The sequence below is a fragment of the Seriola lalandi genome, unplaced genomic scaffold (genome assembly GCF_002814215.2).
Source record: "Seriola lalandi dorsalis isolate HSWRI2012SDOR001 ecotype SW California unplaced genomic scaffold, Sedor1 jcf7180002054449, whole genome shotgun sequence".
NCBI classification, from domain to species: Eukaryota; Metazoa; Chordata; class Actinopteri; order Carangiformes; family Carangidae; genus Seriola; species Seriola lalandi.
Window position 1 is genome coordinate 48,012 of NW_019525002.1, and position 13,996 is coordinate 62,007.

The 13,996-nt window shown below is 40.9% G+C and overlaps 1 protein-coding gene across 7 annotated transcripts in view; it reads left to right on the forward strand.

Annotated features, from left to right (window-relative positions):
* Window positions 1-856: 856 nt before the first annotated feature.
* The window catches only part of tjp1b (tight junction protein 1b), a 54,410-nt gene continuing 41,270 nt past the window's right edge, over window positions 857-13,996 (forward strand). For all 7 annotated transcript variants that reach the window (XM_023411102.2, XM_087175333.1, XM_087175334.1 and 4 more), the window contains exons 1-2: window positions 857-1,345; window positions 9,099-9,240. In XM_023411102.2, the coding sequence (XP_023266870.1) occupies window positions 1,194-1,345; window positions 9,099-9,240 (294 nt within the window). In that variant the 5' untranslated portion in view covers window positions 857-1,193. The remainder of the gene's footprint in view (window positions 1,346-9,098; window positions 9,241-13,996) is intronic.

The following is a 13,996-nucleotide window of genomic DNA, read 5'->3' on the forward strand; positions in this document are numbered from 1 at the left end:
TGTGCCCGTCATGACAGTGTGACAGTGAGCCTCAAACTTTATCCAGATTTTCAGAAAAATCGCTAAAAGAAAATGCAAATAAATGTGCATTTCCATCCACAACTAGGAGTTGGTTTATTGAGAGGAACTGTTGGTGGCACTAATTTCTCCAGTCTGTAGTAATATGAAGAACAGTCTCCACTTTTTCATCTCTTTAGAGCGGTGAAGCCTCAGTGAACCTTTAAGTCACACGTGCATCATGATGAATTCTGTTTGCATTGCAGTTTGTTGCATTTTTCCTTCATCGATACACCGACTTTTCCACCTCAGCCAAGTGTGTCCACTCTGGGTTTTTCATGCACAGATTGAAATGTGCTTCAAAAGAGGGGGCTGTGAATGCAGCCAGAATGCACAACACCAGGACCCTGAAACTGAAGCAACTAAATGGCATTCAACCATCATTTATTTATTTATCATTTTTACACCAGTGCCTTTCTTACTGTGACATGTCACAATGTCTTCTGAAGAAAAAAAGAAAATACCCCCACCCACCTCCTAAAAAGGAGTGAGGGTTGTAGTGCTCTGAGGCTTTCAGGGGGGCTCCGAATTTCTAGTTCCGCCCCTGTAAGTCAGTACTGCTTTCAGAGAGTATTGTGCAGCACAAAGAGATTCGACTTTTTCTGAATAAGCAACCCTATAAAAAGTAATTAAAGACAAACTTTAAGACTTCCTAAACAGATGCTACTGAGCACCCCCACCCTCTCCTACTCCTTCCTCCCCCTCGCCTCTCCTCCCTCCTCCCCTTCCTCCCAGTCGCTCCCCTCTGACTACACTGTAGGCTACACACACTCTCTCCCCTACCTCACACACACGGACGCCTGGACGCTGCAGCGTTTTGAAGAGAGTGTTTCCAGCCCTGGATAGGAGGGAGGAGGCAGGAGGAAGGAGATAATGTCCAAATCCTGACCGTATTAAAAAGAAAAAAAAAAACAACACTTAAAAAAAAAAAAGAAATCGAATGGATCGGCGATCTGGTTGCGAGCGCTAAAACACGGTCAGAGTGTCATTGCAGACATGGGTCGCAGCGGTACGGCACCTTTCGCTCAGCTCCTTGGGGAGTGTTTTCACTGTCAGTCCTTCAGCGCTGGAAATGGCGTTGTGATGCTGAGCATGGAAGACGCAGCGGAGGCGGATGCCAGGGAATAAAGAAATATATGATCACCTGTGCTTTTCTTTGGGTTGGATTTTTAGTAGCGGTGGACAGTACCATGGTGAATTACCAGAAATACATTACTGTTATGCAGCTGGCTCTGGGGGTGACCGCCTCCAACAAAGAAGCTTGTCTTCCACCCAGGAAGCGTATGTGGTGAGTATGAATCTTGGTGCGGATGATGATGATGATGATGATGGTGATGATGATGATGATGATGAGGAGGATGATAATGTGATGCAGGTTTGGAGGAAAAAAAAAAAAAAAAAAAGAGGGGGGCTGCGATGAGCCGAGCTGTCGCCTCCCCTCCCTCATCTCGTCAAATAATGAGCGGGTCACAGAGCCACGGTGCGCCCGCTCACTCTCCAAAATGACATAATATTCCCTCCAGCCACTGCAGCCAGTCTGCACCATGTTGCAATCATCACAAACCTACTGTGGTCGACACACAATAGGTATAAGGCAACTATACTCCGCATGCTGGGAGTTTGTGTGCGTGCGTGCGCGCCTGGGTGCGCGCGCGCGCGTGTGTGAAGTCCAGTGGCTCTAGCTACAGTATAGCCCATGTCCTTCCTCTCCCATCAGTTTGTAAAGTTGAATGCGTAGGATGATGTCATAGCCTCATCATTGTTTCTTTGCCTTCCAACTTCATGTGCTTTAATGTACCATATGGCCTCCACTGCACTGCTGCTGTCACTGGAAATGTCACCATCAAGCTAAACCGTGTGTTCACCATCATCCTCCCTCCTCAACCCCACTCTTACCCCGACTGCTGTGTTGTAACTAATGAATAAAATGTAAAGCATGAAACATGGACCTCTCCTGTTTTTATTTCCTGTGCTGCAGCCGGGCCTCTGGGCGCCTCTCATAGCCATCTCTATTAAACATTATCTACCCATACTCTGCTCTCAGCATGTGTGTTTGTGTCTTGTCTATCCACCTGTTCAGTGTCCTCATTACTCTGTTTGCCTGTGTGCTACAGTATATTGCAGTGAGCTCTCCTGTTTCTCCTCCTGCGGCCTTCCTCATTTGTTTACTTTAAGAGAGTCTTCCTTTCATTCCTTTTGCTCGATGTAAGCAGATTGCTGCCGACGTGTGTGACATAGTTTCCCTAATTACGGCCGGATTACCATCTTGTTTGAAAGCAAAGATGGTTAATTAGGAGTCAATAGGCTCAATGGCACTCTGATAGTAAGTGTTTCACGCAAATTCAAAATGTGTTGCACGGTGTGGATCATTTAACCACATAATGCAGCCACACTGGCATGGCTCTAGTGTGTGAGGCTTAGCTATTCTCATCACCCCTCTAAAGCCAACCTGAATCATTTCCTAAACCATTTCTGTCACTCAGGCAAGGACAAAACACTGATGCTGAAAATCCCTGAGCATCACATTGTCTTGAGAGATTATCATGATCAAAGGAGGTTAAGACACACTGGCAAAACCACAGCCTGCATGTTAGCACATGTGAAATTAGAGATCAAGCTAAAAGCAACTGGATATTATGCAAATAGTGCGTGAACAACAGGATGTTTTTACAGTTTGTAGCTGTTAATGTTTCCAAATCTTTTAACTGGGTCTTAAGTTCAAACATTTAGGAGAACACGACCACCAACCCCTTATAAAGAGTGATGTCACTGAAGTCAAAGTGCAGCTGTAATCTCAGCGGGGGTCAGAGGCTTATCACATGCAGCTCTTTATCTCTTGGTCTCTTTGGCTAATCATATTCCTTAGTCATCTTCTTATTAGCCTAATTGCCCTCCTGGGAGAAGATAAGGGATTTCACTGAAACAGAGGAGTCCTTTCATGTTTCCTCTCTTATTGTAGTTTTGATATTTACATTTCCATATTTAAGTGGATTTTGGAAAGAGCTTTTTGTCTCATCTATAGCAGCGCACTGATACAAAGGGCTAAACTAGTTATGTAACTCTGAGAGCAAGCTCTGACCTTGTTAAACCGAATATTTTTTTTACAGCTTGAATGAAGAGCAGTTGCCCAAACTCTTGTGAGATGAAGTTAATACGCTAAGCTCTTGTAGCTCATGTACTGGTTAATAAGTCATTACAAACGCTGATCAATTAATAATATTTGTGGTTCTAAACTTTTTATTATGAGATGACATTGAAAGCATCACACCGGGGATTTGTTGCACCCCATTTACTACGCACGCATCTGTTCTCATTTTGCTTTTCATGTTGCTTATCATTTTCCATTAATTCCCATGATTGCAATTACACTTGAAATGGACTTTGTTGTGTAATTAGTCACCTGTACATCATCTCCACGTTTAATTTTGTCCAAGCCACATTATTGTTACATGGCCGACTTTTCAAACCAACCTGCATTTAAAGTTCATTACCACTTAAAAATGATTGATCTTTGACAAAAATGATTGCAGACTTGATAGTCACAGTTATGAATGATCTGTCGGTGACAAGTTTCAAGAGTCTTCTAATTTGTGCTAAGTCACTAATTTGGTAATTCACCAATTTCACCATGGTCTAGAAACCATAAAGAATGAAAACCAAAGGTGGGAAAATACATCAAGAAAATTGAAAGTCTACAGTCCGCATTTAAATATTTTCAGTGTTAATATAAAGACTTGGCTAAAAAATGAAATTTGTAAAAGCACTGATCATAGCATCCCTTCTATAAACATTGGTAAATGAAAAGCTCTTATTGATGTGGCTAAAGAACTCATTGAAAGACAACACAAAGGCTTGAAGCAGCTGTCGGACACAATGAGACACTAACAGTTGCACTTTGCTTTATAACCTGATATAATTTACATAACAATATGATAGATGCGCATACATGAAATAGGCATTGATATTCATGGTAAATGTTTATCCTCATATATCAGTAAAAGAAGTAGCAGTAGTAGAGACAATGGATAATTCATAGTAATAATGGTAGTAATGGTAATAGTACCAGTGGTCGTGTCATTATAACTTACCTGCCCTCAGCAGTTATTCCACTCCTCTGTAATACTCTGTATTATACAAGAAAACATGACAAAAGTGTCCGCCTAATGAATGTCGTATAATGTAACCTTATATGTGGTGTGCAGTCTCCTCATTTGATAGGCTTGTGCTTTTGCTAAATTTCTGTGTAGATAAAGACTTTGTAAAACTAATTGAAATGCAAAAAAGAAAAATATATAGCAGTACGTTTTGACTCATAGTTTTTTTTCAAACCCAATAACCACAAATAAAGCTTCTTAATAAGAATCAGACATGAAGCAGAGAAAAGATAAAAGATCTTTGTAATGATAAATGTGTGGTGTGACTGAAAGCCTTGGGTTGTATAATTCTATAATATTTTAGTTCATATTCTTACATAAAACCTGGCGTTATTATGTGAGGACGTGTCCCTCGTTTTCTCTCTGCAAGGATTTTTGCTCTATTGGTTTAACCTTTTTCCACAAATGATATTGATAACTTGATTAAAGTGACCTCTAGATCAATACTGCTCTATACTCATTAACACCGTGTCCATAGTTGAGAAATTTAAGAAAATACTCCGGATATAACTGGTACTGGAATAACTGATTTGTTTATTGACAAAAAAATAATCTTTCACAGCTATGATATTTGATTAATCACTCACAACATTTTCTTGTTACAGCCTCTAAAATGAAAAGATTGGCTGGTTTTCTCTTCCATGCAACTTGATTGTTAATGTGAGTCAACTCTAGGAGGTCTGGTCATTTGTCCTTATGTTTGACGTTCAAGAATAAACAATTAATTAAGAATAGAAATGATATACATGTAAGTTATAATGAAAAGAATAATTTGTTACCTCCCTAAGAGAATTGATTATGTTGTTGTCAGCCCTATATTCCACCTCATTAAGGCTTTGGACAGGCACTAAAGATCATATTTCTGTCATTCACAAACATTTAGGATACAGATATATGCCAGGATGTGACATCACCGATGTAAACAGGAAAAATGGCTCCATTGCATTTGTATACAGAAACAGCTCATTGGATCATTAATGCATCCTGTTTTTTAAGGTTGCCTTTTTACATAATTGCAGCATTAATTCTGTCCCATTTCTGGTCAAATGGTCAGAGCTGCTTCCTGTTCTGCTGATTTCACAGCGTGAGACGGTGAGATTACACACCGCTCTGCCTGAACACTTTCACCATTCAGTGAGCAGGGACTGTGTGAGCCATGTGCATCACATTCTCCCAAAATTAGAGGAGACACAGCTCTGCTTGCCTTTGAGAAAGACTGAATAGCAGCAGCAGCAGCAGCAGCTCTCTAAATTGGGATTAGTCTTTGCAAACAGATGTTCCACTCGCCTGCAGTCTTAAAAACCCATTCCCTCCCGCCTGCACACAGCCAAAGAGTGGCATTAACCTGACTTAATGAACTTTACACTCTGTTGCAAGCCTGCAGGGATAATACAACAAGTCTATTGTGTTTATGTAATGTTTCCCATTATTTTTTAACTTTTCTCCCAAACAAAAGCAGGCAGATAGTGTGGTTACAGCACAGAGATAACTCATTCAGGCTCGCACTGTTGTCGTATTAGCCAAGTATGACTGTGTCTCCCTTACCACGTATGTGTTTTATTGTGTGTGTGTGTGTGTGTGTGTGTGTGTGTGTGTGTGTGTGTGTGTGTGTGTGTCAGACACTGGTCAGGATTGCTCTCTTTGTTAAATGTTATATTAGCACAGGCCAAGATGGGAGGAATGAAGCGTAACATTGCCTATTGACCTGCTGATTAAGCAGTAGCCGTTATTGCTCAAACTAATCGTACCTGATCGCTCCTCCAGGCAAACCAAGAGAGGGGGAACAGAGGGACGGCATGAAGTACGGCAACTGATTAATGTGCGTGTGTCTGTTCTTTCTTTGTAATAGCATCAGGCATCTGCTGGACCTTATCTGTGAACTACATAATCACACTCTGTAGTGGACGCTGAGGGCCATTAGGGTCTTGGCATTGAACTTATTACATTTTCTTTTGAAGTGGATTTTTCTGTGTTCACAGAGACTACAAAATGTCCAAGACTCCGATATAATGATCATATCGGGGCCAAGGGGACACTTATTGTATCATGAACCGTCCACACACCTGTTGGCTAAAATACAACAACTGAAAAGGAATTGAGGTTTCTATTTAGCTTCTTACTGATGATGCATTTCCTGTCTGCCATCTGACATCAACAGAGAAGAAAATAAAACATACAGGTCTACACTGCCCTTGCAATGATGTGCATGTGTACAGTATTAGAAGTAACTCAGCTCAAAGTTAAGTGAGAAGAAACCGCACTCATGTCTGTATGCTGACTATGAAGCTGTAGCCTGCGGCCCGTTATTTTTAGCTTTGCATAAAGAATGAAGAGGACAAACGCATAACCAATCTGCTTACCAGCATCAGTAAAGCTTTGCTATTAACACTTCAGGTCTCATCTGTTTAACAATGTCATGTAAAACCGTCAAGTTGCTGTTTTACGTAGGGTTATATGGCAGACTATTTCTCGGATGGAAGTAGTGATGATGGCGACACTAAATTACTGCAAGAAATAATCGTGCACATAATCCCTTCTAATACTGCAATTTACCTTTGCACGTAGCCTGACTACCTAGCTGTTTCACCCCGTTTCCAGTCTTAATGCTATGCTAAGATAACTAGCATCTGGCTGTAGCTTCATAATTGGTGTACAGACATTAAAGCGGTGTCAATCTTCTCATATAAGCTTGGCAAGAAAGCTGCTAAGCCTATTTCCCAAAATGTCTAACTGTGCCTTTCAAATGATGCCCTATTCCATGAGTGTGTCATAAAAAGTACAAAATGTACTTTAACCCATGATAAAGTGAAAGGCAGACTTTAACATTCAATGTCACAGCTTTATATATTCTCTCAAACCTCAAGTGAAACACATTATAACTGCATATTTTATAGCAAAGAAGAATTCATCACAACAGCGATGTGAAATCATTCACTGCACATTATATCTGAGTCGGCACAGTTGCTGGCACCCTGATACATTCTGCCTTTGTGGCCTGAAGTGTTTTGGCTGGAATCCATTTCAGAATCAACATCCAAGAAATGAGCCTGTGAATGTGCAGGACTGCACCGGGTCTGTGATACAGTCCAAGCAGCTTTTCTCATTAGTCATGTTTGCTGTAGTGTTTATGAGAACAATCTGAGGTCGCCTGTAATTGACTGCAAGTATTGCAGAATGCTTTTACCTTTCATTTCCAGGCAGTAAGCACCTAACTCCCCTTCAGGCAACTATTGAATTAATGCAGAGAGAAAGTGGAAGGTGATGCTCTTTCCTCCCATTTTTGTACATCCCTCTCTCTCATAATTTCCCTTGCTGAGTCTCCAAACCTCAGGAGCTCTTCTGGGCCTGCTGCTGAGCACGCTAATGGATATCTACTGTCTCTGAGCCGCACTGTGTAGACAGGATTTTTCCTCATTGAATATTGCGTTAGGTAAATCCTCATTAGGAGTGACTGTCCTCCATGACACTGAGAGAGAGGAATGGTGTGATGTGGAGGAAGAGAAGAGGAGAGGAGGCAGTAACAATAGTACAAATCTGAGCTACGCCATGCTGTATGAATGCAGTGCAATCATGGGAAACAGCTTCTTCTATACTAAGTGATCTGTGGCTGTACTAGAAAATCTGTGGCACTAATCTTGCTGGTCTAATATTTTCATTATTGATTGATCCTCAGATTATTTTCTTGATTGATCAATCATTAATTTGGTCTTAAAAATGTCAGAAAATAGTGAAAATACTTGTCACAATTTCCTAAAAGCCAAGTTAGCTTATTCAAATTGTTTGTTTTATGAAGCTAAAAAAAAAAGAGATTCTCAATGATCTAAATGATAATAAATGAGCAGAAAATCTTAACAAGTGAAAAGCTGGAACCAATAAATTTGTTGCTTGAGGAAATGACTTAAATAATTGATTATCACAAAAAGCTATGATTTCTTTTCTACCCATCGATTAATTGATTTATCAGTTCATTGTTTCAGCTTTATTAACTAGCAGTCTAAATGTTATAATGGTACCATTTTATAAAAGGACACCCGTTAAAAAGGGTTTACAAATTGTTGCTAATGGCTTTATTAATAACAATATTTATGTTTTATATATCAATTATAAGGCATTAATAAGAACATTTGGGTTGCCAAGTCTTCAGCTGGTTCTGTTGTTGTATGTTTTTCATAACCTGGCAACCCAAACATTCCTCTTCTGAATGGCTTATAACTGATCTAAAAACCATTGCTAATTGAGATGTGGCTGGTCTTCAAACTTGCTCCTGCTGTAGATAGATTGATAAACTCAATTTTGAATTCGGTTCAGATTTATCCGTCCCCACAGGGGAGATTAATTCCGTGGCAAATACAGCACATTACACAGCAATTAAGCTACAAACATGGGGAAAACAAAGGGAACCAGAAGCTGAGGGTTTTAATGTGGTCAGCAGGGCTCCAACAGTGCTGCTTAAGTATGTCATTTGTGAAGGGGAGAACATTTCCGCAGAGTATTGATGATAGGTCAGCCAAGTGTGCCTCCTCCCCACATCCCACCATGACCCAACTACAGTCGGACTGGTGTGGCCCGCAGAGCTGTGCAAGGTCCTCTGTGGTTGAAGCTGCAGTGCTTCCTGAGCTTGGAGCCGCTCCCCTACAGGGCCTCTGTGACATTAAATCCAATTATAGATTTCTTTAAATGCCATTTTATCCAGCGGGAGACTGTGGCATTTTGAAAAGCAGAAACATGACCACAGTTGCTCTTCCTCCTCTTCTTCTTCGGTCTTGCCTGTGGCACTTTGTCCTGCTGTGATACAACCATGCTGGATGTGTACTTACTTGCTCTGATGTAGTGCTGTTGTTTTTCTTTGTCCTCCTCCTCCTCCCACTCCCTCCGCACTGACCTCAGGATACACCCCAGCCCAACCGCTGGCTCCATCACAGCAGCCTCCTCAGTGAGCACCGTTCAGGGCAAGCCATCACTCCGCCGCATCAAGGGCCGCATTCACAGGAGCAAGAGCCTGGACAGCATTGATCTCCTTGATTCCAATGTAAGTAAACTGGCTGTTCTGTAAAAACAATGCATTAATAAGCTGAAACACCTAATCACACACACACACAAATATATGACCGCAATGTAGACAGCTAAAAAGTGACAGGAGAAAGATTTGATCATGACTGAACTTATACTGACGGACATGGTCTCTTTGTTTGGTTGGTGCATCTCGTAAAAACACTGAAAGAAACTGACCATGTATTGTTTAAGAATCCAAAAATTTAACCCAACCATATACCAAATACAAAATGTCCAAACAAGTCCCTCTAAGGTAATCGAATGCCAAAGATGGTTGCACAAAGGACCAATTTGTCTTGGGTAAAAATATAAAAGCAGTGAGATGTAAGACACATACGATACATGGTTCTCACAAAATGTATTTATTAAAGACCACTTAAAGAAGACATGCAGCATATTTGGGTCTGGCACCAGGATCCTGTTGCAAAAAAAGAAAAAAGATTTTCAACGCATCACTTACACACACTTTGCAAGTGGTGGCAGAGTCACATTTCACAAGTGACGATTTCTCCCACATTGCAGATAATACTGAAAGCTCAAGAGCCTGAAAGAGCTCTTTCATTATAATGCTTGTGCCACAAGTATGCTGTTTGCTTTGATTAGTAAAACTTACAGCAAGAAGAAATAAATGGTGCAAATTTGGTTAAACAGGCCAATTCACATTGTGATGGCAAAGGGGTCATCTTTCTGTTGTTGTTGTTGTTGTTGTTGTCCAAAGATTTGATCTACATGTGGGATTGTAGAACCTTTATATACATGTTCATCCTTTATCCTTTACCATGTCAGTATGTTTCTGTGATTATAAGAATAGTTCAATATTTGGGAATATTTTGCTTATTCACTTTTTTGTGGAGACTTAGATGAGAAGATTGATACCACTTTCATGTCTGTACCATAATTAGGAGGATACCACAAGCAGCTAGTTCTCTCAGCCAAAAGACTGGATGAAATAACAACCCAGGCCTTTTGTTCTGCACAAAAACCGAAGTATAAAAATTGACATGTCGTGGTTTCATGAAGGGTTTTGACATTGTACGGATTAAACAAAGAGATACAACATGAAAATAGTGAGCATCAGAGGTGCTGCACTGTGGATTTAGTTTGCTCTGGACAGAGCTAAGCTAACCTGTTTCCTCCTGTTTCAGTCTTAAAGGGGTAGTTCAGGTTATTTGTCGTGGGGTTGTGTGAGGTAGTCATGCATAGTCAGTGTGTTACCTGCAGTAGATTCAGATCAGTGCGCTGCTGGTTAGGAGAGGCAGCAGGAAACACCGGTGCACCAGCAGAGCTATGTGCTGCTGTGCACGGGCCAGCAGAAAAAACAAAACAATAAATGTGCGCTTCATGTTCGGTTCTTCGGTTCATGTTCCAGTCAAAACAGTACGTTCTTTTGGCACTGCCTCTCCTAACCGTCAGCACGCTAATCTGAAAGAACATCGACTATGCATGACTACTTCATACAACCAGAACTATCCCTTTAATGCTAATACCTGGCAGCTGGCTGTATCGTCATACGCCATATAAAGAGAGAGAGTGGTTTCAATCTTCTCATAAAACTCTGCAAGAATCTGTTCCTTTAATGTGGGATACAAATGTGCTCACCTCCACTTGTAGCTGAAGATGGAAATCCACTGCTGTCAAAGTTTGATATTTGATCATGTTAATATTGACCAACATCCAAGAGACCACCATGGGCCACCATGAGTGGCTGCTACCATTTCCACACTTGATAGTTAATGTTATGCCAAATGCATAAAAAAATGATTCAAGGTTTTCCATATTGGTCTCTGAAGAAGGAACTTGGTTTGAGCATCAAGGTTCCTTACAGATGCACACACCTCTTACACCCATAATCACCCTCAGTAAATAGGCGCTAAATAGAAGCTCAAACATGTCTGGTCTTTTTGGTCACATTCATTTATCATGAAATATCTGCTGGGTTTTTTTTAGATACATAAGATGTAATAATTCACCATGCAGTGTTTCAGAGTCAGAGCTCTGATGTGCATTAATCAAAGCCGACCCAGTTGTAACACGTACCTTGTTGTTTCCAGACGGAACAGTAAACTGCTGGAGGCCTCGGCCTCAAGGGAATTATATTGTGTTGACAGCTCAGTGATGACCTGACTGTGAATTCAGCTCAAACGCTACATCTCATTAAAGGATACCACAAAACCACTGAGCGGGTTGAATTATTGATAAGTATTGGTCAGCAACAGTAACAGAGATTTTGCTGATTTGCAGCTGCTTAAAAACTTGTTGAACTAAAAAAAAAAAAAAAACATAAAAAGTTATTTGAAATTCTGTTTACTGCATCTTGAGAGTTTACCTCAACTCTAGTGTAAGTAAAGCTTAACAGTGCTGTATGTTGCAGAGCTTGAAGCCACTCTCTGACATGCTGATGTGTTAATGAGACTGACAGCAGACAAATTATAATTTTTGACTCAATAACGACACTTGATGAAAAGACATCCTGAGGGTGGCAGGGTGTTGAGACATCTCCCTCAAAACCATAAATGTCAACCTTGTGGTGGCACTGGAGACACATTCAAGGGATCAAAAAAAAAGAAATAGGATACATCGTCTGGGCACCATCCATATCTGTGCCACATTTTGTGCCAATCCATTCAGCAGATGTAGAGATAACTCACTATACGAGTGAAAACCTGGACCTGCTGCTGGGGCGCAAAGAAAAGCTAAGGAATCACCAAAGTCATTAAGATTTATCAGCTGTCAGCAACATTGATATCTGGTTTTCAATTTCATGGCAATCCATTGTCTAGTTGTTGAGATACAGCATCAGTCTGTTGGTGGCAACAGATAAGAACTCACCAAAGTCAGTGCTGTAGGATTCATCCTCTGTACAAACTGTCATGGCAATCCATCCAATTGTTGTTGAAATATTTCAGTCTGATCCAAAGTGATGGACTGTCTGACCAACAGACCGATTTCCACCCCCCAAAATAAAAAGCATTGAAAATATTACAGCACAGAGACTTGTGTCTCAGTAAGAGAAAAATGAATTGTCATGATTGATTGAACAAAAGACCCACATTTTCTAAGTAATTACAAAATCAGTATTCAGCTCCCATCTAGTAAACCTGATGGTGATATGCTGTAGGTGAATGCTTTTAGGCTGTAATTGACAGATTAGTGGTGGCCCTGATTTTAAGCCATACCCAGACAACGTAGGCTTTCATCTGAGTGGTAAAACGCAGTGTAATGTCACTGTGTTCTCATATCCTCTGCTGCTCTGTAAGTCATAGAGAGTGACTTACCACATCGCGGCCATTTGTCTTTATGGCCTGTCACTCGGAGGACGCTTCAGATGGCTCAAGAGGCCACTATCTCACCAGAGACTGAGAGCTCAGCTAAAGGGCTCCTGGCCTTTTCCACGGTATATTTCTTTTGTACAGGCTGTGTGTGCACTAGAGGAAAAAGTTGCTGACTTGCCCAAACTCAAATGCAGCTGATGGAAGTAACGGTCCGCCTTACAGTGAGTGATGAGACTGCAGGATGCTGAGCTGAGGAGCAGTTTCCATTGCATCCTACTGAAATGTCACAACAGACACAACACTGCCTGTGAGCCGCTGGATGTTCTGCAGTCGTTTTTGAACAAAGAAAATCTCGCCTGATTGGCTGTTTCAACAGAAAAGTAAAGATATTAATTAAACAAGTGTATGAATTTAGGTTCATAACCATCATTGCCCATCAGTGTAGAGCTAAATAATCAATAGTAGTTAAGACTTTGTTTATATCGATTGCTTCTTTTGATTGCTTTTCTCTCTTGATAGTCAGGGGAGGACTTTGGCGCTTGGCCCACTCCTGCTGTCATTTGTGTTGGCAAGCAGCGCACTTGTTCACAGAAAGCTTGAATCAGATTTTAGTGCTAAGGCTGCAGAAAGCACAACAGAGATGGAGACGGGGGGGAAACTACAGTCTTTTATGCACCCAATGCCTTTGTGTATAGCTGAAGTTATTTTTCAGTGTTCGTCAACAACACCTCGTCCCATTTCAAAGCAGCAGCGTTTACGGTATTTCTTTGTGCTCATTAGTCCATCTGTTCTACTATCAAACAAAATGTTATTCTCTGTATTATTTACAACACTAATCTCTGGTATCAGACTAGTCTGCATGACTTTGCTTTGTTGTTCTAAAAAAGACATCAGGGATTATTAGTAAAAAAAAAACTGTAAACAGTCATCTTTTTTCCAGGGGATTTGCCTTCTTTGCTATGTGTGTTTTCATATGAATCAATGTCTGAATATGCAGCTCATCCTTATGTGCGTTATATTTCATCATGGGGGGAAAAAAACAATATCTTTTACACACACAAAGCATAGCGTGTAGTCCTGCTGCAGTGTGGATGCTAAACTGAGGTTGCTGTCTCTGTTTCATGTGCTTTGATTTTGGGAAAGATCTCTTTTTAATGCAGTATTTTTATCTGCCCTCTCAGCTGTTTTGGGAAAATGTTAAAGGAATGTTTGCTGCAGAGGCTATAACCAGGTGAGTTGCAGAGAAACTAAGCATGTATCAGCAGCAGCAGATGCAACTGAGCCAGGATGAAGAGCACAATTAAATAAATTACTCCTTAACAGATCAGGATCAGTCACCAACTGGGCCTTGAGCTTTGCCTTGGTCAAAGTCTTAATCTCTTATTAGTTCTGCTTGCCCCCCATCCCACTTCTAAATTCTCATCCTTGGCTGCAGTCTGCCGTGGACAGAGGCACCCCCCC